The 23,730-nt window shown below is 45.1% G+C and overlaps 1 protein-coding gene across 3 annotated transcripts in view; it reads right to left on the bottom strand.

Annotated features, from left to right (window-relative positions):
* wdr5 (WD repeat domain 5) overlaps window positions 1–23,730 on the bottom strand; it is a 64,461-nt gene that overhangs the window by 20,690 nt on the left and 20,041 nt on the right. For all 3 annotated transcript variants that reach the window (XM_043687308.2, XM_043687307.2, XM_043687309.2), the window contains 7 exons: window positions 22,980–23,088; window positions 22,250–22,323; window positions 14,929–15,018; window positions 7,270–7,359; window positions 4,669–4,752; window positions 2,648–2,703; window positions 367–413 (listed from right to left, as the gene is read on the bottom strand). In XM_043687308.2, the coding sequence (XP_043543243.1) occupies window positions 367–413; window positions 2,648–2,703; window positions 4,669–4,752; window positions 7,270–7,359; window positions 14,929–15,018; window positions 22,250–22,323; window positions 22,980–23,088 (550 nt within the window). The remainder of the gene's footprint in view (window positions 1–366; window positions 414–2,647; window positions 2,704–4,668; window positions 4,753–7,269; window positions 7,360–14,928; window positions 15,019–22,249; window positions 22,324–22,979; window positions 23,089–23,730) is intronic.

Genomic DNA, 23,730 nt, shown 5'->3' with positions numbered 1-23,730 from the left:
CCAGGCCTAGTTATCATATAGTCTGCGATCACACACAATAGTTTTTCACCCTCCTAGCCAGATCACGATCCACTCCTTTGTCTGTCCAACTGTTCTTCTCACCCTCTCCACTGCATATAAACCAACATTTTCCTAGCCACTATCAATTCTGAGGAAGGGTCACTCAACTCAAAATGTTAACACTGATTTCTCTTCACAGATGCTGCCAGACCTGCTGAGCTTTCCCAGCAATTTCTGATCTTATACTTTTACGTGGCTGCATAACAATGAAGACTGTCGACAGCTCAGGGTGACATTTGTGTAGCTCCCCTGCTGTCTCATCCTTCATTTCACCAGGTCACACCCAAGGATCTCAAAATCACTTACCAATCAAGGTTTTAAGGCATTGGCCAGATGCAGTGTCCCAAATGCGGCTGCAAGAACAGGAAAAGCTATTATTAAAGATCGTGCTAAAGCAGCTTTCGTACTTTAAAGAATGTCTCGTATTTTTGTTTTTCACTTGTGGGACATAGATGTCACTGGCTGGCCAGAGTTTATTTGCCTTGAGAAGGTGGTGGTGAGCTACTTACTTGAACAGCTGCAGGCCATGTGCTCTGGCAAACCCACAATGCCCTTCAGGAAGGAATTCCAGGATTTTGACCCAGTGACACTGAAGAAACACCAATAAATCTCCAGGTCAGGATTGTGACTGGCTTCAGGTGAACTGGCAGGGGGTGGTGTTCCCTTGTTTTGCTGCCCTTGTTCTTCGAGAGCAAATTGGTCATGGGTTTGGAAGGTGTTGGCTAACTATCTTTGGTGAATTTCTGCAGTGCATCTTGGAGATAGTACGCACTGCTGTTATTGAGCGCTGGTGATGGGTGGAGTGGATGCTTGTGAAAGTGGTGCCAATCAAGTGGGCTGCATTGTCCTGGATGATGTCAAACTTCTTAGAGCTATACACATCCAGGCAGATAGGGAATATTTCACACCTGCCTTATGCCTTGTATATGGTGGACAGGTTTTGTGGAGTCAGGTGGTGAGTTACTCGCTGAAATATTCCCAGCCTCTGACCTGCTTTTGTTGCCACTGTGTTTATGTGGCAAGTCCAGTTGAGTTTCTGGTCAATGGTAATCCCCAGGATGTCCACAGTAGGGGATTCAGTCACGGTACCACCATTAAATATCAAGGTTAAATTGTCACTTATTGGAGATGGCCATAGTGTGGCATTTGTGTGGTGCAAATGTTCCCTGCCACCCGTCAGCTCAAGCCTGGATATTGCCCAGATCTTGTCGCATTTGAACATGGATTGCTTCAGTATCTGAGGAATTGGGAAAAATGCTGAACATGATCAAACCATTGGTGAACATCCCCACTTCTTACCTTATGATCGAGGGAAGGTCATTGATGAAGCAACTAAAGATGGTTGAGCCCTGGACACCTGGCTTTATTGGATGACCAAAAGGTTCCTCAAGATAAAGATATTACTTTTGTGCACAAATTAGAGAAGCCATTAAGGGAGGCTCTGAGGGATTTTAATCAAATCAACAAAGAGGGATGGTATTCAGTGGTGACAGATTGAGATAGCTAGTCGAAGACCCAAGGGGAGATGAGGCAATCTTTGAGTTTTTATTTTTAAACAGTGAGTTGATGTGATCTTGACTATGCTTCTGAAAGGGTGGCAGCAGTGATTCAACACCAGCATTCAAAACAAAGTGTCAATACCTGAGAAGCTGAAATCTGCACCACGAATGGGACTGATCAAGAGGCTCTCTCAATAAACCAGCAGAGGCACAATGGGCTGAATGGCGTCCCACTGCTCTGCTTACATTGTTTTAATTAAGAAAGTTGGCTGCACAAGTTACAATCAGAGGTGTCAATACCGATTCAAAAGCAGAAGACTGTAAGAAGCAGGAACAGCAATACGCTGCGTGACCCCTCGAGCCTGTTCCACCATTCAATAGGATCATGGATGATTCGACATGCCTCACACCCACCCTCCTGCCCTTTCCCCTTACTCTTATTTCTCTGACTGAACAAGAATCTATCTCAACCTTAAATATACGCAAGGACTCTATCCCCACAGCTCTCTATGGCAAGGAGTTCCAAAGACACTCAACTCTCAGAAGAAATTCATCTTAAATTGATGCCCCTTTATTCTGAGACTATGCCCTCTGGTCCCAGACTCTCCCATGAGGGGGAGACATCCTCTCAGCAGTTATCCTGTTAAGCTCCTTATTCAAAGAAATCACCTTTCATTCTTAAATCCAGTGAGCATAGTACCCAACCTATTTAACCAGTACTCATATGACAATCCTGCAATACTTGGGATCATCCGAGTGAACCTAGTTCCTACCCTGCAGCATCAGGACCACAGCATGTTGTATGGTTTGGACACTCTATTCAGAATGATAGCAACATATCTTGCTGGTGCATAAGAGATAATTGTATTCAGATTGGCAGTTCAACTTTTAAATTACAACACTGAGTACACTTCAAAACTATTGCCTTGGCTGTAAAGTACCTAGAGAAGGCTGGAGGTTATTAAATAATCTGAAGTCATTTCTTTCTGTGCTCACTGTAGCCCAGATTCTAGTCACTTCAATGCAATTTAACTTGTGACTAAACATGAAACAAAATTTATAGCTGTTACAACCCAAGGAGCACTTACCACAGCCCATCGTAGCTACTGGAGACAATGAGAGATCCATCTCTGTTAAAATGTACCTGAGAGGATGAATTCAACACGTAACCAGTCACAACAACACGTAAATTCCCACAAGGTGGCAGCATTTCCTAGTTATCTCAATTCACTTCACTCCAACACTTTACAAAACAAAACAGCGGCACGGTGGCTCAGTGGTTAGCACCGCAGCCTCACAGCACCAGGGACCCAGGTTCAATTCCAGCCTCGCGCAACTGTCTGTGTGGAGTTTGCACATTCTCCCTGTGTCTGCGTGGGTTTCCTCTGGGTGCTCTGGTTTCCTCCCACAGTCCAAAGATGTGCAGGTCAGGTGAATTGGCCATGCTAAATTGTCCATAGTGTTAGGTGCGTTAGTCAGGGATAAATAGAGGGTAGGGGAATGGGTCTGGGTGGGTGTTGGGCCGAAGGGCCTGTTTCCATACGATGGGGAATCTAATCCAGAAAAACAAGCTGTAAGTCAGATGTGTTTCTCAACCACGAGATTATTATCTCGTAGGAAATTGTAGCTTCATGTTTGACATCAGCTCATGCACAGGGACTTTCACGTGGTTGTGATATCTGGCGAGTAAAGTTGCAGAGAGCAGACAATGTGGGTTCGTTAGTCTCCTGTCTCTGGCATTATCCTATTGGTTACAGCAGCCGAGGTCAGTGTCATACAGCATGGAAACAGACCTTTCTGTCCAACTTGTCCAGGCTGACCAGATATCGTAAACTAATCTAGTCCCATTTGCCAGCACCTGGCCCATATCCCTCTAAACCCTATTCATATACCCATCCAGATGTCTTTTAGATTTTGTAAATGTACCAGCCCCAACCACTTCCTCTGGCATTTCATTCCATACATGCACCATCCTCCGCATGATAAAGTTTGTTGTGGGATTGTTGACATTATTCCTGGGAGAATAAGGGGAGATTTAATCTTGCTTATTCAATTTTTGGGAAAGGCTGTGATTGGGTGAATGAGAAAAACCTATCGCTATTGGAGAGTCAGAGTCAGGAGCTTTTAACAAAATTATCAGAGAATGCGAAAAGAGGGAACACAAACAGAAACTTGCTGGATCTGTCGAATACTTTACCACCTATGGGACAATAGGGAAAGAGTTGGACAATGGGATTAATACAGGTCTATGGGTGAGCATGGATGTAGCATTGAAACAAGGCTGCGTGGATAGCACGATGTAGTGAGATTAGTTTGAGATTGAGACACTATTCAGTGTTGGGAAATGGGACTAATTTGAGATTCATGCAGGGCTACTAACCAGGATGAGATGGTGGGGAGAATGGAGTGGTGGTGGTGGTGTAACTCAGTTGGCTGGATGGTTGGTTTGTGATGCAGTTACATGACGAGCATAGCTTCACTTCCTGCACTGGGGGAAATTACCATGAAGGACTCTCCTCTCGCCAGAGGTGCGGTAAAGCACAGCTTAACCACCAGCTGTCTCTCTGGTTAGTAGGACTATGGGGATTTGACCTTAATGGACAGTGAGATTAGTTTGGGAATTGAGGTTGAGAACATAACAGTGGGATTAGTTTGTGAACAAGGTAGGCCAGGAGTTTGAGTTCTCTCAAAGGCTGGGAAGAATTTGGAAGTCCCTTTTTGCTCAGAGGAGTGGAAACCGGGTCATTAAATATAATTAAGGTGGGTTTGACAGATTTCTGATCAACAGAAGAGTCGAAGACTTGGAGGAACAGCCAGGCAACAGGAGCCAATTCCACAAACAAGTCAATCATCATCTTAGTGATTGTTGGGACAGGTTTAAAAAACCAAATAACTGACTTCCACTCCTTTCTGTAACATGCAGCAGAGCTGGGAGCACAACAGTAAGGGTCAGTTGGAAGTGAAATGGGACAATTTGTTGTCTGCACTGGTTTGAAGCAATGCTTAATACAGACTGGTGCTGTCCATCACAGAAATGCCGAATATAAAACACAAATCCAAGCATTCCCAGTCTCAGTGGTGATATCAGTGAAAAGACAGCAACACTTACAGCAGATACTGGGTCAGAATGTGCTGGCAGCGTCTTCAGGCACTTGCCAGTCTTCACATCCCAGATTCTTACACTCTCATCAAACTATTAAAACAGAAAAAAAAAATCACATCTAAAATAAACCAAGGTTTGCAAACAATGCAGAAGTCAGAGACTGCAATTCAGTTTGAGAAAGACACACTACACACAAGACAAACCAAGAGAGCACCTTGACCCAGGTATGTAACTGGAGACTCAGAAGCTTTCTGGGTTAGGGAGGAATAGGGAAAAATGCAAATAAAAATGATAAAGTCATAAAACTGCTTCATTCCCTATTGACGAAAATTTCAAACATCAGACTCGGAAAGAAATATTTGTCAGCACAGAAAACAACAGGGGAATAGAAAACTTCATGCTAGTCAAGGTAGTGGCATCTGAAGTATTAAGCAGATTAAGGTGGATACCTTTTAGATGCTGGTGACAGTCAGTGTGTGTGGGAGCTGTACCCCAGTGAGAGTCAGTGTGTGTGGGATCCGTACCCCAGTGAGAGTCAGTGTGTGTGGGAGTGTACCCCAGTGAGAGTCAGTGTGTGTGGGAGCTGTACCCCAGTGAGAGTCAGTGTGTGGGAGCCATACCCCAGTGAGAGTCAGTGTGTGTGGGAGTGTACCCCAGTGAGAGTCAGTGTGTGTGGGATCCGTACCCCAGTGAGAGTCAGTGTGTGTGGGAGTGCACCCCAGTGAGAGTCAGTGCATGTGGGACTGTACCCCAGTGAGAGTCAGTGTGTGTGGGAGCTGTACCCCAGTGAGGGTCAGTGTGTGTGGGAGCTGTACCCCAGTGAGGGTCAGTGTGTGTGGGAGCTGTACCCCAGTGAGAGTCAGTGTGTGTGGGAGCCGTACCCCAGTGAGAGTCAGTGTGTGCGGGACTGTACCCCAGTGAGAGTCAGTGTGTGTGGGAGTGTACCCCAGTGAGAGTCAGTGTGTGTGGGAGCCGTACCCCAGTGAGAGTCAGTGTGTGTGGGAGCCGTACCCCAGTGAGAGTCAGTGTGTGTGGGAGCCATACCCCAGTGAGAGTCAGTGTGTGTGGGAGCCGTACCCCAGTGAGAGTCAGTGAGTGTGGGAGCTGTACCCCAGTGAGAGTCAGTGTGTGTGGGAGCTGTACCCCAGTGAGAGTCAGTGTGTGGGAGCCATACCCCAGTGAGAGTCAGTGTGTGTGGGAGTGTACCCCAGTGAGAGTCAGTGTGTGTGGGACTGTACCCCAGTGAGAGTCAGTGTGTGTGGGATCCGTACCCCAGTGAGAGTCTGTGTGTGGGAGTGTACCCCAGTGAGAGTCAGTGTGTGTGGGAGCTGTACCCCAGTGAGAGTCAGTGTGTGTGGGAGCTGTACCCCAGTGAGAGTCAGTGTGTGGGAGCCATACCCCAGTGAGAGTCAGTGTGTGTGGGAGTGTACCCCAGTGAGAGTCAGTGTGTGTGGGACTGTACCCCAGTGAGAGTCAGTGTGTGTGGGATCCGTACCCCAGTGAGAGTCAGTGTGTGTGGGATCCGTACCCCAGTGAGAGTCAGTGTGTGTGGGAGTGCACCCCAGTGAGAGTCAGTGTGTGTGGGACTGTACCCCAGTGAGAGTCAGTGTGTGTGGGAGCTGTACCCCAGTGAGGGTCAGTGTGTGTGGGAGCTGTACCCCAGTGAGGGTCAGTGTGTGTGGGAGCTGTACCCCAGTGAGAGTCAGTGTGTGTGGGAGCCGTACCCCAGTGAGAGTCAGTGTGTGTGGGAGTGTACCCCAGTGAGAGTCAGTGTGTGTGGGAGCCATACCCCAGTGAGAGTCAGTGTGTGCGGGACTGTACCCCAGTGAGAGTCAGTGTGTGTGGGAGTGTACCCCAGTGAGAGTCAGTGTGTGTGGGAGCCGTACCCCAGTGAGAGTCAGTGTGTGTGGGAGCTGTACCCCAGTGAGAGTCAGTGTGTGCGGGACTGTACCCCAGTGAGAGTCAGTGTGTGTGGGAGTGTACCCCAGTGAGAGTCAGTGTGTGTGGGAGCCGTACCCCAGTGAGAGTCAGTGTGTGTGGGAGCTGTACCCCAGTGAGAGTCAGTGTGTGTGGGAGCTGTACCCCAGTGAGAGTCAGTGTGTGTGGGACTGTACCCCAGTGAGAGTCAGTGTGTGCGGGACTGTACCCCAGTGAGAGTCAGTGTGTGCGGGAGCCGTACCCCAGTGAGAGTAAGTATGTGTCGGACTGTACCCCAGTGAGAGTCAGTGTGTGTGGGAGCCGTACTGCAGTGAGCGTCAGTGTATGTGGGGGCCGTACCCCAGTGAGAGTCAGTGTGTGTGGGAGTGTACCCCAGTGAGAGTCAGTGCGTGTGGGACTGTACCCCAGTGAGAGTCAGTGTGTGTGTGGGGGCCGTACCCCAGTGAGAGTCAGTGTGTGTGGGGGCCGTACCCCAGTGAGAGTCAGTGTGTGTGGGGGCCGTACCCCAGTGAGAGTCAGTGTGTGTGGGAGCCGTACCCCAGTGAGAGTCAGTGTGTGTCTGGGACCCATTAGTATATAAATTTCAAAACATTCACACATTGAGCACTCTGGAGCAGTTCAAATACTTCAAATATAAACCTCCTGACCACGAAGCACTCACTCACTCACCGATCCAGAGACAATTAGATTTGATTGAGGGTTGAAGTTACAGCAGAAAACATAGTTGCTGTGACCTTTCAGCGTCTTCAAACATTTGCCCTGGAATTATTGAAGCCAGAGGTCAGTACAATGCAGATAGAGAAAGGCCTACATTAATTCGGCACCTTTCACACTCTCATGATACCCGGAAATGTTTCAGCAGCTAGATTACAGGTTTCGAAGTGCTGTCAGTATTAGAATGCAGAAAATCTGGCAGCTAACAAATGAACAGTAATACCTCACAAACAACAATGCCTACCAACAATCAAATAATTGGGTTCAGTTACCGGATTTGATTTGATTTACTTATTGTCACGTGTACCCAAGTGTAGTGAAAAGCTTGGTTTACGAGCAGTACAGGCAGATCATAGTAAGCAAGGACTTGCCGACTGTAGGATGAAAAATAACTTAAAAAGAGGCATACAAGTTACATCGCATAGGGCGTGCAATTGGCAAGATCAACATTAGCAAGATCAGCATTATTTCAAGTTACAGTCATAGAGTCTTACAGCATGGAAACAGGCCCTTCGGCCCAAACTGGTCTATGCTGCTCACTCAGATAGTTCCAAATCCCTCTGAACCCTTCCCATCCATAAACCTATCAAAATGTTTTTTAAATGTTGCTATTGTACCTGCCTCAACCACTTCCTCTCGCAACCCATTCCATACATGCACCTCATATTGCCCCTCAGATCTTTCCTCTCTCACCTTAAACCTAAGCCCTCTTGTTTTCAATTCCCTATCCCTGGGAAAAAGACTGTATGCATTCAGCCTGTCTATGCCCCCCATGATTTTATACACCTCAACGAGGTCGCCCCTCATTCTCCTATGTTCCAAGGAATAAAGTCCAATCCTGGCCAACCTCCCCCTATAACTCAGGCCTACCTAGACCAGGCAACATCCTCGTAAATCATCTTTGCACTCTTTCCACTTGAATTGTGTCTTTCCTATAACAGGTGACCAAAACTGTACACAATACTCCAAGTGCAGCCTCACCAATGGGTTATACAACAGTAACAGAACGTCCCAATTCCTATACTCAATGCCTCGACCGATGAAGGCCAGCATGCTAAAAGCCTTCTCCACCGCCTTGTACATTTACATCCAGATCAAAAGGTCCCAGCACTGACCCCTGTGGCACACCACTATTCATAGGGGCCTCCAGTCAGGGAAACAACCTTCAACCATCTCTCTCTGCTTCTGATTATCGAGTCAATTTTGAATCCAATTGGTTAACTCTCCCTGGATCCCATGCGACCTAACCGTCATGGCTAGCTTGCAATGTGGGACTGTGTCAAAGGCCTTCCTGAAGTCTGCACAGGCAACATTCACTGCCCTACCTTCATCCATCCTCTTGGTTACCTCTTTGAAAAACTAAAAGATTTGTCAGACATGCCTTGCCATGCACAAATCCATGCTGACTATCCCTAATTCGACCTTGACTATCCAAATGTTGGTTGATCCTGTCCCTCAGTACCCTCTCCAACAACTTACCTACCAATGAGGTCAGGCTCACTGGCCTGTAGTGTCCTGGCTTGTCTTTGCTACCTTTTTTAAACAATGGAACAACATTAGCCACCCTCCAGTCTTTGGGAACTTCAGCAGTGGCTAAAGATGAAGCAAAAATCTCTGCAAGACTTCTGCAATTTCTTCCCTTGCCTTCCACAAAGTCTGAGGATGGACTTGATCAGGCCCAGGGGATTTATCAACCTTAATATGCTTCTAAGGCTGCCAGTAATATGTATGCAGTCCAAAACCAGTCACTTGTTGCCTCATTTCCTGAGCATCCACAATTCTGTGCTCAGTAAACATGGAGAAATATTAAACATCTTCCTCTCCTGTAGCTCTACACATGAATGACTGTACTGATTTTTAAGGGGACCTATTCCCTCCCTCACCACCCTTTTACTCTTAATGTAGCTGTAGAACCTCAGAGTCAGAGACGTACAGCACGGAAAAAGACCCTTTGGTCCAACTTGCCTACGCCAACCATATATCCTAACCTAATTCAGACCCATTTGCCAGCACTTGGCCCATTTCCCTGTAAACTCTTCCTACTCATATACGCGTTAAATGCTTTTAAATGCTGTAATTGTAACAGCCTCTACCATGTCCTCTGGCAGCTCATTCCATACACCACCTACGTGTGAAAAAGTTGCCCCTGACATCTCTTTTATATCTTTCCCCTCTCACCCTAAACCTATGCCCTCTAGTTCTGGACTCCCTCCACCCCAGGGAAGAGACCTGGTCTATTTATCCTATCCATGCCCCTCATGATTTTACAAACCTCACTTGGGTCACCCCTCAGCCTCTGATACTCCAGAGAAAGCAGCCTCTCCAGACACTCCAACCCTGGTAACATTCTTGTAAATTCTTTTGAAACCCTTTCAAATTTCACAACATCCTTCCGATAGGAGGGAGATGAGAATTGCTCTCAATATCCCAACAGTGACCTAACCAATGTCCGGTACAGCTGCAACATAACCTCCCAACTCCTATACCCGATGCTCTGACCAATAAAGGAATGCATACCAAAAGCCTTCTTCACTATCCTATCTACCTGCGGCTCCACTTTCAAGCAACTATGAACTCGCACTCGAAAGTCTCTGTTCAGCAACACTCCCCAGGACTTTACCATTAAGTGTGTAAGTCCTGCTAAGATTTGCTTTCCCAAAATGCAGCACTCGCGTTTATCTAAAGTAAACTCCATCTGCCATTTTCAGCCCATTGGCCTGTTTGATCAAAATCCTGTTGTAATCGGAGGTAACCTTCTTTACTGTCCACCACACTTCCTATTTTGGTGTCATCTGCAAACTTACTAACTATACTTCCTATGTTCAAATCCAAACCATTTATGTAAATTACAAAAAGTAGTGAACCTAGCACCCATTCCTTGTGGTACACCATTGGTCACAGGCCTCCAGTCTGAAAGGCAACCCTCCCCCACCACCCTCTGTCTTTATCTTTGAGCCAGTTCTACATCCAAATAGATAGTTCTCCTTGTATTCCATGGGATCTAACCTTGCTAATCAGTCTATCATGAGGAACATTCTCAAACACCTTACTGAAGTCCATATAGATCTCATCCACTGTTTTGCCCTCGTCAATTCTCTTCATTACTTCTTCAAAAACCTCAATCAAGTTAGGGAAACATGATTTCCCATGCACAAAGCCAAGTTGACTATCCCTATTTAGTCCTTGCTTTTCCAAATACAGTAGCGCCTCGACATACGAACTTAATCCGTTCCGGGACCCAGTTCGCGAATCGAAAAGTTCGCGAACTGAATCAATTTTCCCATTGTTCGGATATTTCCGGAGTCTTTTCTCTTTTTGTGTCTCTTGGAGGTTGGTGATGCCACAAGAAAACGATCCAGAAAAATTTGTTTTTTTCTTTGTTGCAGAATTTTCCGAAAATGAGACATCACATTGTCATTTAAAATGTTCACTGCTCTGTTGGTCACAGTTTTGTTACGGTGATGCCTCTCAACAAAAGCCCGCACTTCACTCCATTTGCTACAAATCTCTTTAATTTGAACACTTGTTACATCTTCCCTCTCTTCTTCCTCCTCCCCAGAATGCTCCTGCTGCATAACCTTCACCAGCTCCTGTTGCAATTCAACAAGATCTTCTGTGCTGAGTTCTTGTCTGTAGTCCTCCACCAGCTCTGCCATATCATCCTCATCGACCTCCAAGCCCATATTTTGGCCCAGGGTCACAATCTCGTTCACTACGTTTACTGATGTCTGCTCCTCAAAACCTTCAAAGTCTCTCTCATGTCCACAGTCTGGCCAAAGTTTCCTCCAGGCCGACTGCAACGTACAGAAAGAGACCTCGTTCCATGCCTTATCAATAAGGCTTATGCAGTGGAGGACATTGAAGTGGTCCTTCCAGTACTGACCAAGGGTCAAATCTGTGTCGTTGGTGACTTGGAAACACCTGGCGAACAGAGCCTTCGTATATAATTTTTAGAAATTTGCAATGACATTCTGGTCCATGGGTTGGGATGAGAGGAGTGGTGTTGGGAGGAAGGAACTTTACTTTTATGAAGTCGTATTCAATGTCCAAGTCTTCTTCCAAATTTGGAGACGGGCAGGAGCATTGTCCATTACTAGAAGACACTTAAGTGGCAAATTATTTGTTTCAAGATATTCCTTGACAGCTGGTGCAAAAACTTTCATCAACCATTCCATAAAAATCATTTGCATGACCCAAGCCTTGCTATTCGCCCTCCACATTATCGGGAGTTTAGCCTTCAACACATTATTGCGTTTAAAAACGCGAGGATTTTTAGTGGCAAACTAATAGAGGCTTAATCTTGCAATCCCCACTTGCATTCGCGCACAATAAAAGCGTTAACCTGTCCTTCATTGGTTTGTGGCCCGGTAGTGCCTTCTCCTCTTGGGTTATGTAGGTCCTTTTGGGCATTTTTTTCCAGAAAAGTCCAGTTTCATCACAGTTAAAAACTTGATGTGAGACATAACCTTCATCTTCGACAAACTTATTGAATTCCTTCACAAAGTCCTCCGCTGCCTTTTTGTCCGAACTAGCCGCTTCTCCATGCCTTATTACACTATGGATTTCAGCTCGTCGACGAAATTTGTCAAACCAGCCTCTGCTGGCTTTAAATTCTTCAACGCTAGCAGTACTTGTACTCGGCGGTGTCGCCAACAAATCACGGTTTATGTGAAGAGCTTTCTCGCAGATTATAGTCTCGTTAACACTATCTCCAGCAAGCTCTTTTTGATTTATCCAACTAATAATAATTTTTCAACCTTGTCTAACAATTTAGGCCTTTGCTTCGTTAAAATAGTCACTCCTTTAGCCACATCAGCTGCCTTTAGTGCCTCTTTGTTCTTTAGGATAGTACAGATAATTGATTTCACCATGTCGTACTGCATAGTGAGATCTGATACACGAGCACCATTCTTGTGTTTAGCTATTATTTCCTCCTTCGTTTCTACAGTAATACGTTTAGGCTTCTTAACACCACCATCACTACCACTTTTCACTTTCTTAGCAGCCATAATGAGGGCTAATTTAATGCAAAAAAACAAAAAAAAAGTGTAAGAATGTTTGGACGTTGGATGTTCACAGCGCACGCGCCGAAGAACAATTGAATGAGACCACGTGGGGCCAGAGAGCTTTTGCATTCAAAGCACGTGTAGAAAAGCAGAACAATGACAATGAAACCACGGGCCTTTTGCGTTCGTACCTTGAATTTCGTACGTACTCTGAAGCAAAATTTTACTTACAAGCCTGTTCGTAAACCGATTTGTTTGTGAACGGGGTCGTTCGTATGTCGAGTCGCTACTGCACATGTAAATCCTGTCCCTCAGGATTACCTCCAACAACTTGCCCACCACCGATATCAGGCTCACCGGTCTGTAGTCCCCTGGTTTTTGCTTACCAACTTTCTAAAACAGTGACACCACGTTAGCCAGCCTCAGTCTTCCAGCACCTCACTTGTGACTATCGATGATACAAATATCTCAGCGAGGGGTCCAGCAAACACTCCCCTAGCTTCCTACAAAGTTCGAGGCTACACCTGATCAGGTCTTGGGGATTTATCCACCTTTATGTGCTTTAGGATATCCAGCACCCCTCCTCTGTGATATGGACATTTTTCAAGATGTCACCATCTATTTCCCACATTCTCTATCTTCCATGTCCTTCTCCACAATAAACATTGATGCAAAATATTCAGTTAGTATCTCCGCCATCTCCTGCTGCTCCACACAAAGGCTGCCTTGCTGATCTCGGAGGGGTCCTATTCTCTCCCTAGTTACCCTTTTGTTCTTAAAGTATTTACAGGATTCCTTTGGATTCCCCTTAACTCTATTTGCCAAAGCTCTCTCATGTCTCCTTTCTGCCCTTCTGAATTCCCTCTTCAGTATACTTCTACTGCCTTTATACTGTAAGGATTCACTCGTTCTCGGCTGTCTGTACCTGACATGTGCTTCCTTCTTTTTCTTAACCAAAACCTCAATTTCTTTAGTCATCCAGCATTCTCTACATCTACCATCCTTGCCCTTCACCCTAACAGGAATATCCTGTCTCTGGACTTTCGTTATTTCATTTTTGAAGGCATCACATTTTCCAGCCCTTCCTTGACCTGCAAACATCCACCCTAATTCACTTTTCAAAGTTCTTGCCTAATACCATCAAAATTAGCCATCCTCCAAGATAGAACTTCAACTTTTAGATCCAGTCTATCCTCTTCCATCACCACTTTAAAACTAATAGAATTATGATTGCTGGTCCCAAAGTGCTCCCCCAATGACATCTCAGTCACTTCAGCCCTGCCTCATTTCCCAAAAATAGGTCAAGTTTTGTACTCTCTCTAGTCGGTATATCCACATACTGAATCAGAAAATTTTCTTGTGCACACTTCATAAATTACCCTCCATCGTTAACACTATGGCAATCCTAGTCTACTCCTGGCAATTAAAATCCCCAAACATAACCACCCTATTATTCTTATAGATAACTAAGATCTCCTTCCAAATTTGTTTCTCAATTTCCCGCTGACTATTGGGGGTGTCTATAATACAACCCCAGTAAGGTCATCACCCTTTATTTCTCAGTTCCACACAATTAACTACCCTGGGTGTATTCCCAGGAATATCCTCCCCAAGTATAGCCGTAATGCTATCTCTTATCAAAAAATGTCATTCCCCCTACTCTCTTTTCTGCAGCATTTGTATCCTGGAACATGAAGCTACCAGTCCTGTCCATCCCTGAGCCATGTTTCTGTAATTGCAATGAGAGCATTATTGGGGTGTGATGGGTCTTTGAAAGATGTTGGCAACCTTTCAGCGGCAACAAGCCACGTAAATGCAGTCCACAGATGGGAGGGTGGCTTCCACGATATCTGGGCTGTGCAAACAACATTGTTGAGTTTCTTACGGTTCTGGACAGAGCAGTTGCCGTACCAGGCCATTATGCACCCAGACAGAATGCTTGCAATGGTTCGTTTGTAAAAATTGGGGAGGGTCCTTATGGACATGCCAAATTTCCTGAGCCACCTGAGGAAAAGGTTTTGTTGTGCTTTCTTGACCGTTGCATCTATGTGGGAAGCCCAGGACAGCTTGTCAGTTATTCTCATTCCCAGGAACTTGATGCTCTCCATCCTCTCAACCTCAGCTCCATTGTTGTCGAAGGAACATGCACTCCTCCTTTCTTTCTGCTAGGAACGATCAGTTCTTTAGTGCTGCCGATGTTAAGAGGTCTTCTCATTGCACCGCATTATCAAATCCTCTATCTCCTTTCTGTTTTCGGATTTGTTGTTGTTTGATATCCGTCCCACCATGTCGTCAGCAAACATTTATGTCGCATTTGTTTGGAACTTGACTACACAGCCGTGGGTGTGCAGGGAGTACAGCAGGGGGCTAAGGATGCATCTTGCTGGTGAATAAACATCGGTTAGGACATTGAGAAACCCTTCCATTCTCCTCCTCAAGAATGGTGATGTGACAACCTTTACACCTGTGATGATACAAACAGCCTCTGGTGCAGTGCCCCCTCAGTGGTGAGCCTTCTCTGCAGTCAACCCAGGTCAAAGAGCAAACCGAGATTTCAAACTAAATCTCCTCTCCGTATCACAAGACCAAAACCAACTGGCTCACTTACCGAATTCACGTCCCAAATTTTGAGGGTTTTATCATCTGAAGCAGACACCAGCAGGTTTGAATCTGTGGACCAGGCAACGTCTGAGATTCCCTGTTTCAAACCAGATTACAAACAGTGAGAACATCCCTGTACCTTACTTGTGAGAGTAACTGGATTCCATACTGGAAAAGGGAAAGTCATTGATAGAACCTTCCAACATTCACATTCCCACATCTAGGCCAGTGCACTTCACATCCACTGACATTGGTCTGCAGCACAGGACAACACCGAGCCAACAAACTATGCTAGGAAAATGAAAACATTAATATAATTGTCAAGTGGCAGAGGGACTGGACTAATGTGCCTGGGGATAGGAGACCACAGTGAAACAGGTAAGAGAAACAAGGGACACCAGCAATATCCTCTGAGGGACCAGTGACTGCAAACTGAACTGGACTGGCCACAGAAATACAATGGCCACAACAGCAGGTCAAAGACTGGAAATTCTGCCAGGAATATATTTTGCATTAGAAATCTTCTGATTTCATCAATGGTCAAGGAAAGAGGGGTGTGATTGAGAGACAGGGCAAGAGGCTCGGTGTTTACAATTGCCCAACAGGTTTGAGGTTCTCTCAGCTTGTTTGGATGAAGGGGAGAATATAGGGAGGTTGGACTAACTTTATCATGGCACTCTGGCACAGGAAGCTATTCACGTAGAAGGAGAAAAAGGTAATCAGTGATAGTCAGGGATACTTTACTCCACTTGCTGCTTCACAGAACAAGCCCAAAAAACTATGTTATACCAGGGTTCAGGACATCAGCTCAGAGCTGGATAGCAGTTCAGAGAGAGGGGAAGAATCCAGTTATTGTGATCTATGTAGATATCAAATGACATCTGGAGGAGCAGGAAAATCTTCCACTTAAACATTACAGTTAGGCACCAAAGGTAATGAACCAGGCCAAATGTTTGACTTACTTGTAGGTGAGCACTTTGGAGAGAGTGACCATAATTCAGTTACGTTTATTTTAGCGATGGAAAGGGATAGGTACATGCCACAGGTCAAGAGTTATCGATGGGGCAAGGGCAATTATAATGCGATTAGGCGAAAATTAGGATGCATAGAATAGGGTAGCAAAATACAGGGGATGCAGACAATGGAAATGTGGAGCTGGTTTAAGGAACAGATATTGCGTGTCCTTGATAGGTATGTCCCTGTCAGGCAGAGAGGAAGTGATAAGGTAAGGGAACCGTGGTTTACTACAGAAATTGCATCTCTTGTTGAGCAGAAGGAGAGGCTTATGTGTTGATGAGGCAAGATGGTTCTGCTGAGGCGATGGAGAGTTACAGATCAGATCGGAAGGATTTAAAGAGAGTTAAGAAGAGCAAAGAGAGGACATGAGCAGTTTTTAGCAAATAGAATAAAGGAGAACCCTAAAGTTTTCTATAGGTATGTGAGGAATAAAAGGATGACTAGGGTAGGAATAGGGCCAATCAAAGACAGAAGTGGGAAGTTGAGTGTGGACCCTGTGGAGATCGGAGAGGTGCTAAATGAACATTTCTCATCGGTTTCACTCAGGAAAAGGAGAATATTGTAGAGGAGAAGAATGAGGTATGAGATATTAGACTAGAAAGGATTTAGTTATGAACAGGTGTTATCGATTCTAGAAGGAGTGAAAGTAGACAAGTCCCCTGGGCTGGATGGGATTTATCCGAGGATTCTCTGGGAAGTTAGGGAGGAGATAGCAGAGCCTTTGGCTTTGATATTGGAGTCATCATTGTCTACAGGTTTAGTACCAGAGGACTAGAACATAGAAGAATACAGCGCAGTACAGGCCCTTTGGCCCTCGATATTGCGCCGATCCAAGCCCACCTAACCTATACTAACCCACTATCCTCCATATACCTATCCAATGCCCACTTAAATGCCCATAAAGAGGGAGAGTCCACCACTGCTACTGGCAGGGCATTCCATGAACTTACGACTCGCTGAGTGAAGAACCTACCCCTAACTTCAGTCCTATATCTACCCCCCCTTAATTTAAAGCTATGCCCCCTTGTAATACCCGACTCCATACGCGGGAAAAGGTTCACACTGTCAACCCTATCTAACCCCCTAATCATCTTGTACACCTCAATCAAGTCACCCCTAAACCTTCTTTTCTCTAATGAAAACAGCCCCAAGTGTCTCAGTCTTTCCTCATACGATCTTCCTTCCATACCAGGCAACATCCTGGTAAACCTCCTCTGCACCCGTTCCAGTGCCTCCACATCCTTCCTATAGTATGGCGACCAAAACTGCACACAATATTCCAGATGCGGCCGCACCAGAGTCTTATACAACTGCATCATGACCTCAGGACTCCGGAACTCAATTCCTCTACCAATAAAAGCCAGTACGCCATATGCCTTCCTCACCGCACTATTTACCTGGGTGGCAACTTTCAGAGATCTGTGTACATGGACACCAAGATCCCTCTGCTCATCCACACTACCAAGTATCCGACCATTAGCCCCGTACCCCATCTTTTTGTTATTCTTCCCAAAGTGAATCACCTCACACTTAGCTACATTGAATTCCATTTGCCACCTTTCTGCCCAGCTCTGCAGCTTGTCTATATCCTGCTGTAACCTGTCACATCCTTCCTCACTGTCAACAACTCCTCCGACTTTCGTATCATCCGCAAACTTGCTCACCCAACCTTCTAACCCCTCTTCCAGGTCATTTATAAAAATGACAAACAGCAATGGTCCCAAAACAGATCCTTGCGGAACACCGCTAGTGACGGCACTCCATGAAGAAACTTTGCCATCAACTACTACCCTCTGTCTTCTTCCATCCAGCCAATTCCTAATCCAAACCTCCAACTCACCCTCAATGCCATATCTCCATATTTTCTGCAGTAGCCTACCATGGGGAACATTATCAAACGCCTTACTAAAATCCATGTATACCACATCTACCGCTTTCCCCTCATCAACCTCCTTCGTCACCTTTTCAAAGAATTCAATAAGGTTTGTGAGGCACGACCTGCCCTTCACAAAACCTGGAGGATTGCAAATGTTATGCCCTTGTTCAAGAAGAGCAGTAGAGATGACTCAGGTAATTATAGACCAGTGAGCCTTACTTCTGCTGTAGGAAAGGATTATAAGAGATAAGATTTATAATCATCGAGCAAGAAACAATTTGATTTCAAATAGTCAACGTGGTTTCGTCAAGGGCAGGTCATGTCTCACACACCTCACTGAGTATTTTGAGAAGGTGACCAAGCATGTAGGTGAGGGTAGGGCAGTTGACATGGTATACATGGACTTCAGTAAAGCCTTTGATAAGGTTCCACATGCTAGGCTGTTGGAGAAAATGCAGAGGCATGGGATTGAGGGCGATTTAGCAGTGTGGATTAGAAACTGGCTTTCTGAAAGAAGGCAGCGACTGGTGGTTGATGGAAAATATTCAGCCTGGTGTCTGGTTACTAGTGGTGTGCCACAAGGATCTGTTTTGGGACCACTGCTGTTTGTCATTTTTATAAATGACTTAGACACGGCATAGATGGATGGATTAGTAAATTTGCAGACGACACTAAAGTCTGAGGAGTAGTGGACAGTTTGGAAGAATATTACAGGTTGCAGGGGGACTTGGATAAACTGCAGAATTGGGCTGAGAGGTGGCAAATGGAGTTCAATGCAGCTAAATGTGAGGTGATGCACTTTGGGAAGAATAACAGGAAGGCAGAGTACTGGATCAACGGAAAGATTCTTGGTAGTGTGGATGTGCAGAGGGATCTTGGGAGTCCACGTACGTAGATCCCTGAAAGTTGCCACCCAGGTTGATAGTGCTGTTAAGAAGGCGTACAGTGTGTTAGGTTTCATTGGTAGAGGGGTTGAGTTCCAGAGCCGCAATATCATGCTGCAAATATACAAAACGCTGGTGCGGCCACACTTGGAATATTGTGTACAGTTCTGGTCACCATATTTTGGTAAGGATGTGGCAGCATTGGAAAAGATGCAGAGGAGATTTACAAGGATGTTGCCTGATCTGGAGGGATGGTCTTATGAGGAAAGGCTGAGACACTTGGGTCTGTTCTCATTGGAGAGAAAGAGGCTAAGAGGGGATTTGATAGAGACATACAAGATGATCAGAGGATTAGATGGGGTAGACAGTGAGAGTCTTTTTCCGAGGATGATGACGTCAGCTTGTACAAGGGGATGTAGCTACAAATTGAGGGGTGATTGATTTAAGACAGATGTTAGAGGCAGGTTCTTTACGCAGCAAGTGGTAAGGGCGTGGAATGCCCTACCTGCTAATGTAGTCAACTCAGCCACATTAGGGAGAGTTAAACAATCCTTGGATAAGCACATGGATGATTTTGGGATATTACAGGGGACCAGCTGAGAATAGTCCACAAGTCGGCGCAACATCGAGGGCTGAAGGACCTGTTCTGCGCTGTATTGTTCTATGTCTTAAAGGAAACAGAACCAATCCTTAAGAATTTGTACCATTCCAGAATTATGATTTAGATTTAGCATCATGATGGAAAGAGACAAAGAACAGGAGAATCTATTCTAAATTAGGGGAAAGCAGACTTATCAAAACTGAGAGATGATCTGGCAGAAATGAATTTGGCAAAATATATCCTATGACAATCCTAACAGATAATACTTTAAAAAGCTTTGAAGTTTCAGCAAGCACAAGTTGAAATAAAGAAGAAAATTATGAACCTAAATACAGGAAACATAAAACAAATATTGGCTGGCAAAATTAAGGAAAACAAAGATATTTATTAGTACTGTAAGAACAGGAGAACAACAAAAGCAAGTCTAGGATGTACATGGTAATTTGAAGGTGGATGCAGAAGATGTAGGCAGGTTCTTTCTTTTGTGAAGACAGAGACAAAATTAAGAGGTGATGCAGACATTCTAATTCAAGAGAAGTAAAAAATATTCACTAAAAGCAGAATGAGAAGGGAAATATATGATTAACTGACCTACAAGTGGTATCCTAGACTGTTAAAGGATGCCAGGGAGGAAAAAGCAGATCCCCAGAGCACAAGTTTCCAATCTTCAGTAGATACTGGTGAGGTACCAGAGGATTGGACTTCTGCAAACATTGCACCATTGCTTAAAAAGGTGAAAGGGATAGGCCAAATAATTATAGGCTCGTCAGTCTGACTGCGGCAGTGGGCAAATTGCTAGAATCTATCCCGAGAGATAAGATTAATTCATGACTTTCTATGTAATAGGTAATGAGGGATAGTCAGCATGGATTTGTTAAGGGAAGGTCAGCTCTTGTTGATAATGTTTTGTGGAAGTACCCAGGAGGACTGATGAAGGGAGCGCACTGGATGTTATCCACATGGATTTTAGTAAGACATTTTATGAGCTCCCACATGGTAGACTGGTCAGAAAAATTATAGCCCTTGGACAATGATCAATTATATTCTTCCAAAAGTTTTCCACAGGACTCAGGATTGGATTCATTGCAGCTTGTGGTCTAAGTATTTTTATTTATTCACTCATGGAATGCGAACATCACTGGCTGGACCAGCATTTATTGGCCATCGGTCACTCCCCATGAGAAGGTCGTCAGCTGCCTTCTTGAACAACTGCAGTCCATTTGGTGTAGGTACTCTCACAATGATGTTAAATGCATTGGGCAAAGTATTGAATATCAGAGGTGGGATACAATGTCAGAAAACATACAAGACACTGGCTAGGCTAGTGCTGGACCTTTATGTACGTGTATGCCGTTCTAGTCACCACGTTACAGCAAATACAATTTCTTTAGAGAGTGTTCAAAGGAGATTTAAAAGAATTATGCCAGGACTTGAGAACTGCAGGCATGAGGAAAGACTGGATAGGCCTATGTGGTCTTCCTTAGAAGGGAAGAACTGAGGTGACTTAAGAGTCAGAGTCATACAACATGGAAACATCCCTCAGTCTAACCTAATCATGCTGAATTGGTTTTCTAAACTGAACGTTTGCCTGCGATTGGTCCATATCGCTTTAAACCTTTGTAAAATGTACCTGTCCAAACAGCTTTTAAATATTGTAATTGTACCCGCCTCCACCACTTTCGAACTCCCCGGTGCCCTTCTTCTTCAAGGCTTGAGCATGGACTGCTTTAGTATCTGACGAGTTGCGAATGGTGCTGAACATTGCACAATTAAACATCCATACTTCTGATCTTACAATGGAGTGAAGTTCATTGATGGAGCAGCTGAAGATGGTTGGGTGTCAGACGCTACCCTGAGGAACTCCTGCAGAGACGTCTTTAATTAAAGCATTAAAACTAATGATGAGGTTTTACAGAATAGATAGGGGAACACTTTCCATCAATCAGGAAAAGACTCAGATTTATGGTAAACTGGCACAAACGAAAAGGGAGGGGAGATGAACTTTGAGTCAGTTGGTGTTACATGGATTGTGCTGTCTGAAAGGGTGTTTGGAACTATTTAATAAAAACGAATTCTAAATCAAACCAAAGGATTATGGAAACAGCGGGGGGGGGGGGGGGGGACTAACTTAACAGCACTGACTAACAACTAGCACAGGTGCAATTGTCCAAATGTACCTCTGCCTGCGCTGTCTAATCCTACTTTATATTCTGTCTTGCACAACATTCTGGTCAGCACTGCAGGAAGAACACGCCCCAGGAGTGCTGTGGGATCTTGCATATCCACCACTCCCCAGGAGTGCTGTGGGATCTTGCATATCCACCACTCCCCAGGAGTGCTGTGGGATCTTGCATATCCACCACTCCCCAGGAGTGCTGTGGGATCTTGCATATCCACACTCCCCAGGAGTGCTGTGGGATCTTGCATATCCACCACTCCCCAGGAGTGCTGTGGGATCTTGCATATCCACCACTCCCCAGGAGTGCTGTGGGATCTTGCATATCCACCACTCCCCAGGAGTGCTGTGGGATCTTGCATATCCACCAAACAGGACAGAGTATCAGTTTAACAGCCAGATAACAGGATGGGGGCGGGAACTGCAGATGCTGGAGATTATTGTGGTGCTGGAAAAGCACAGCAGGTCAGGCAGCAGCTGAGGAGCAGGAAAATCGACAGCACCATTCTAGCACCACTCTAATCCAGATAACAGGGCTCACCCTCAGCTACAATCCAGTATGAAATCAAATATTGAGTTTAAATCAACAGAAGGAACCGAGCTGGAGACAAGGGTGAATCAGCTCAGCTAAGTTCAGGCCAACAACACCTTTCGCAAGAGAGCAGGTTCAGGTAAGACATTGCTTTGGCCTTTTTAAACGAGTTCTCAATAATAGCCACTGAGTGTGGGTCACAGGAAGCAGAAAATGACAGCAGTTGTACTTTCCACACTCACCAGTTTGTGTCCTAATATGGTCTTCTCAAACTTGCCATCATAAGCACCCCAGATTTTAATCAATTTGTCAGCAGCTGTGGAGCAAGACAAAAAAACCTTCAGCTTTGAGATAGAGCAACCTTCATTTACATCGGGCCAGAGAGCTGCCCTGCTTAGTGAATCCACTGCTGTATGAAAGCCATGAGCTGTGGTCATCAATCTCATCCAGTACTTTCTTCTGCCATCCAAACCAGAACCACCCCTATGGCCCATCCCTGTAATCCTGCATTTCCCATGGCCAAACCACCTTGCCTGCACATCAATGGATTGTTGGGGGAAACCTGAACACCCAGATGAAACCCACTCAGACACAGGGAGAACGTCTGTATGGGTTTGCACAGTCGTCAGAGACTAGAATCAAACGCGGGTCTCCGGCATTGTAGGCTGTAATGCTAACTACTGAACCAGCGTCACCCTAAAAGTCAACAAACCAGGCAATTGGTGTGTTACAACAAAGACTGGGGTAAGGGGTGAGAAAGGAGAAAGTGCGCAAGACAGGAAGGGCAGGTGATGAGGGGAATAATTTCACTTACCACACTATGCATTAGGGATTCAGTCACATTGTCGCTAGCATCTCGCCACAATGAGCATGGTATTTAGCTACTGTCTGCTGGGATGGATTCCTGATGATCAAAACTGACACTACATACTCTCTCACGATATAAATGAGTAATGTGACAGATCTACTTACAGGAACTTGCCAGCCATTCTCCATTTGGACTGAACTTCACTGATGACACAGCCTTGGTATGTCCAGCCAGTGTGAATTTCAAGGTATAATTTGGTTTCACTGCAGAAGGCTGTTATTTAAACAAAAAAAGAGATTGTTATATGATGCTTGATTGACATTACTCCCATCACTGATGCTCAGTAGCAGGAGTGAGTACCACCTACAAGGTCCACTGCAGAAATTCATTAAGGATCCTTAGCCAGCTCCTTCCAAACCCACGACCACTTCCACTTAGAAGGAAAAGGGCAGCAGATACGAGGAAATGCCACCACACCTGCAAATTTCCCTCCAAGTCACTTATCATCCTGACTTGGAAATATTATCATGCTCCTTCAGTGTTGCTGGGTCAAAATCCTGGAATTCCCTCCCTATCTCCATTACACACCCGCCCACAGCACAGAGACTACACCAGTTGAAGGCAACAACTCACCATCACCTTCTCAAGCAGTAATTAGAAACAGGCAATGAATACTGACTCAGCCAGCAATGCCTAGATTACAGGACCAAATAAGTACAATTAAATAAGCTTAGCAATTCAACTTTCCACTTGATGCCAGAAACCATCAGCAATGGAAATGGCAATTTTGGTGACTGACAGATGGCCCAATAGAAATCGTAGGCTGATTCTCTGGAATGGAGTTTGAAACTACATATTTCTAACCGAAATAAAAACAGAAAATGCTGGGAAAAAAACTCAGTAGTTTCAGCAGCT

The sequence above is a fragment of the Chiloscyllium plagiosum genome, unplaced genomic scaffold (genome assembly GCF_037043375.1).
Source record: "Chiloscyllium plagiosum isolate Xiang-an unplaced genomic scaffold, Cpla_swu_hap1 HiC_scaffold_21, whole genome shotgun sequence".
NCBI classification, from domain to species: Eukaryota; Metazoa; Chordata; class Chondrichthyes; order Orectolobiformes; family Hemiscylliidae; genus Chiloscyllium; species Chiloscyllium plagiosum.
The sequence above is the reverse complement of the archived record's forward strand: the minus strand, read 5'-3'. Positions and strand labels throughout refer to the sequence as shown.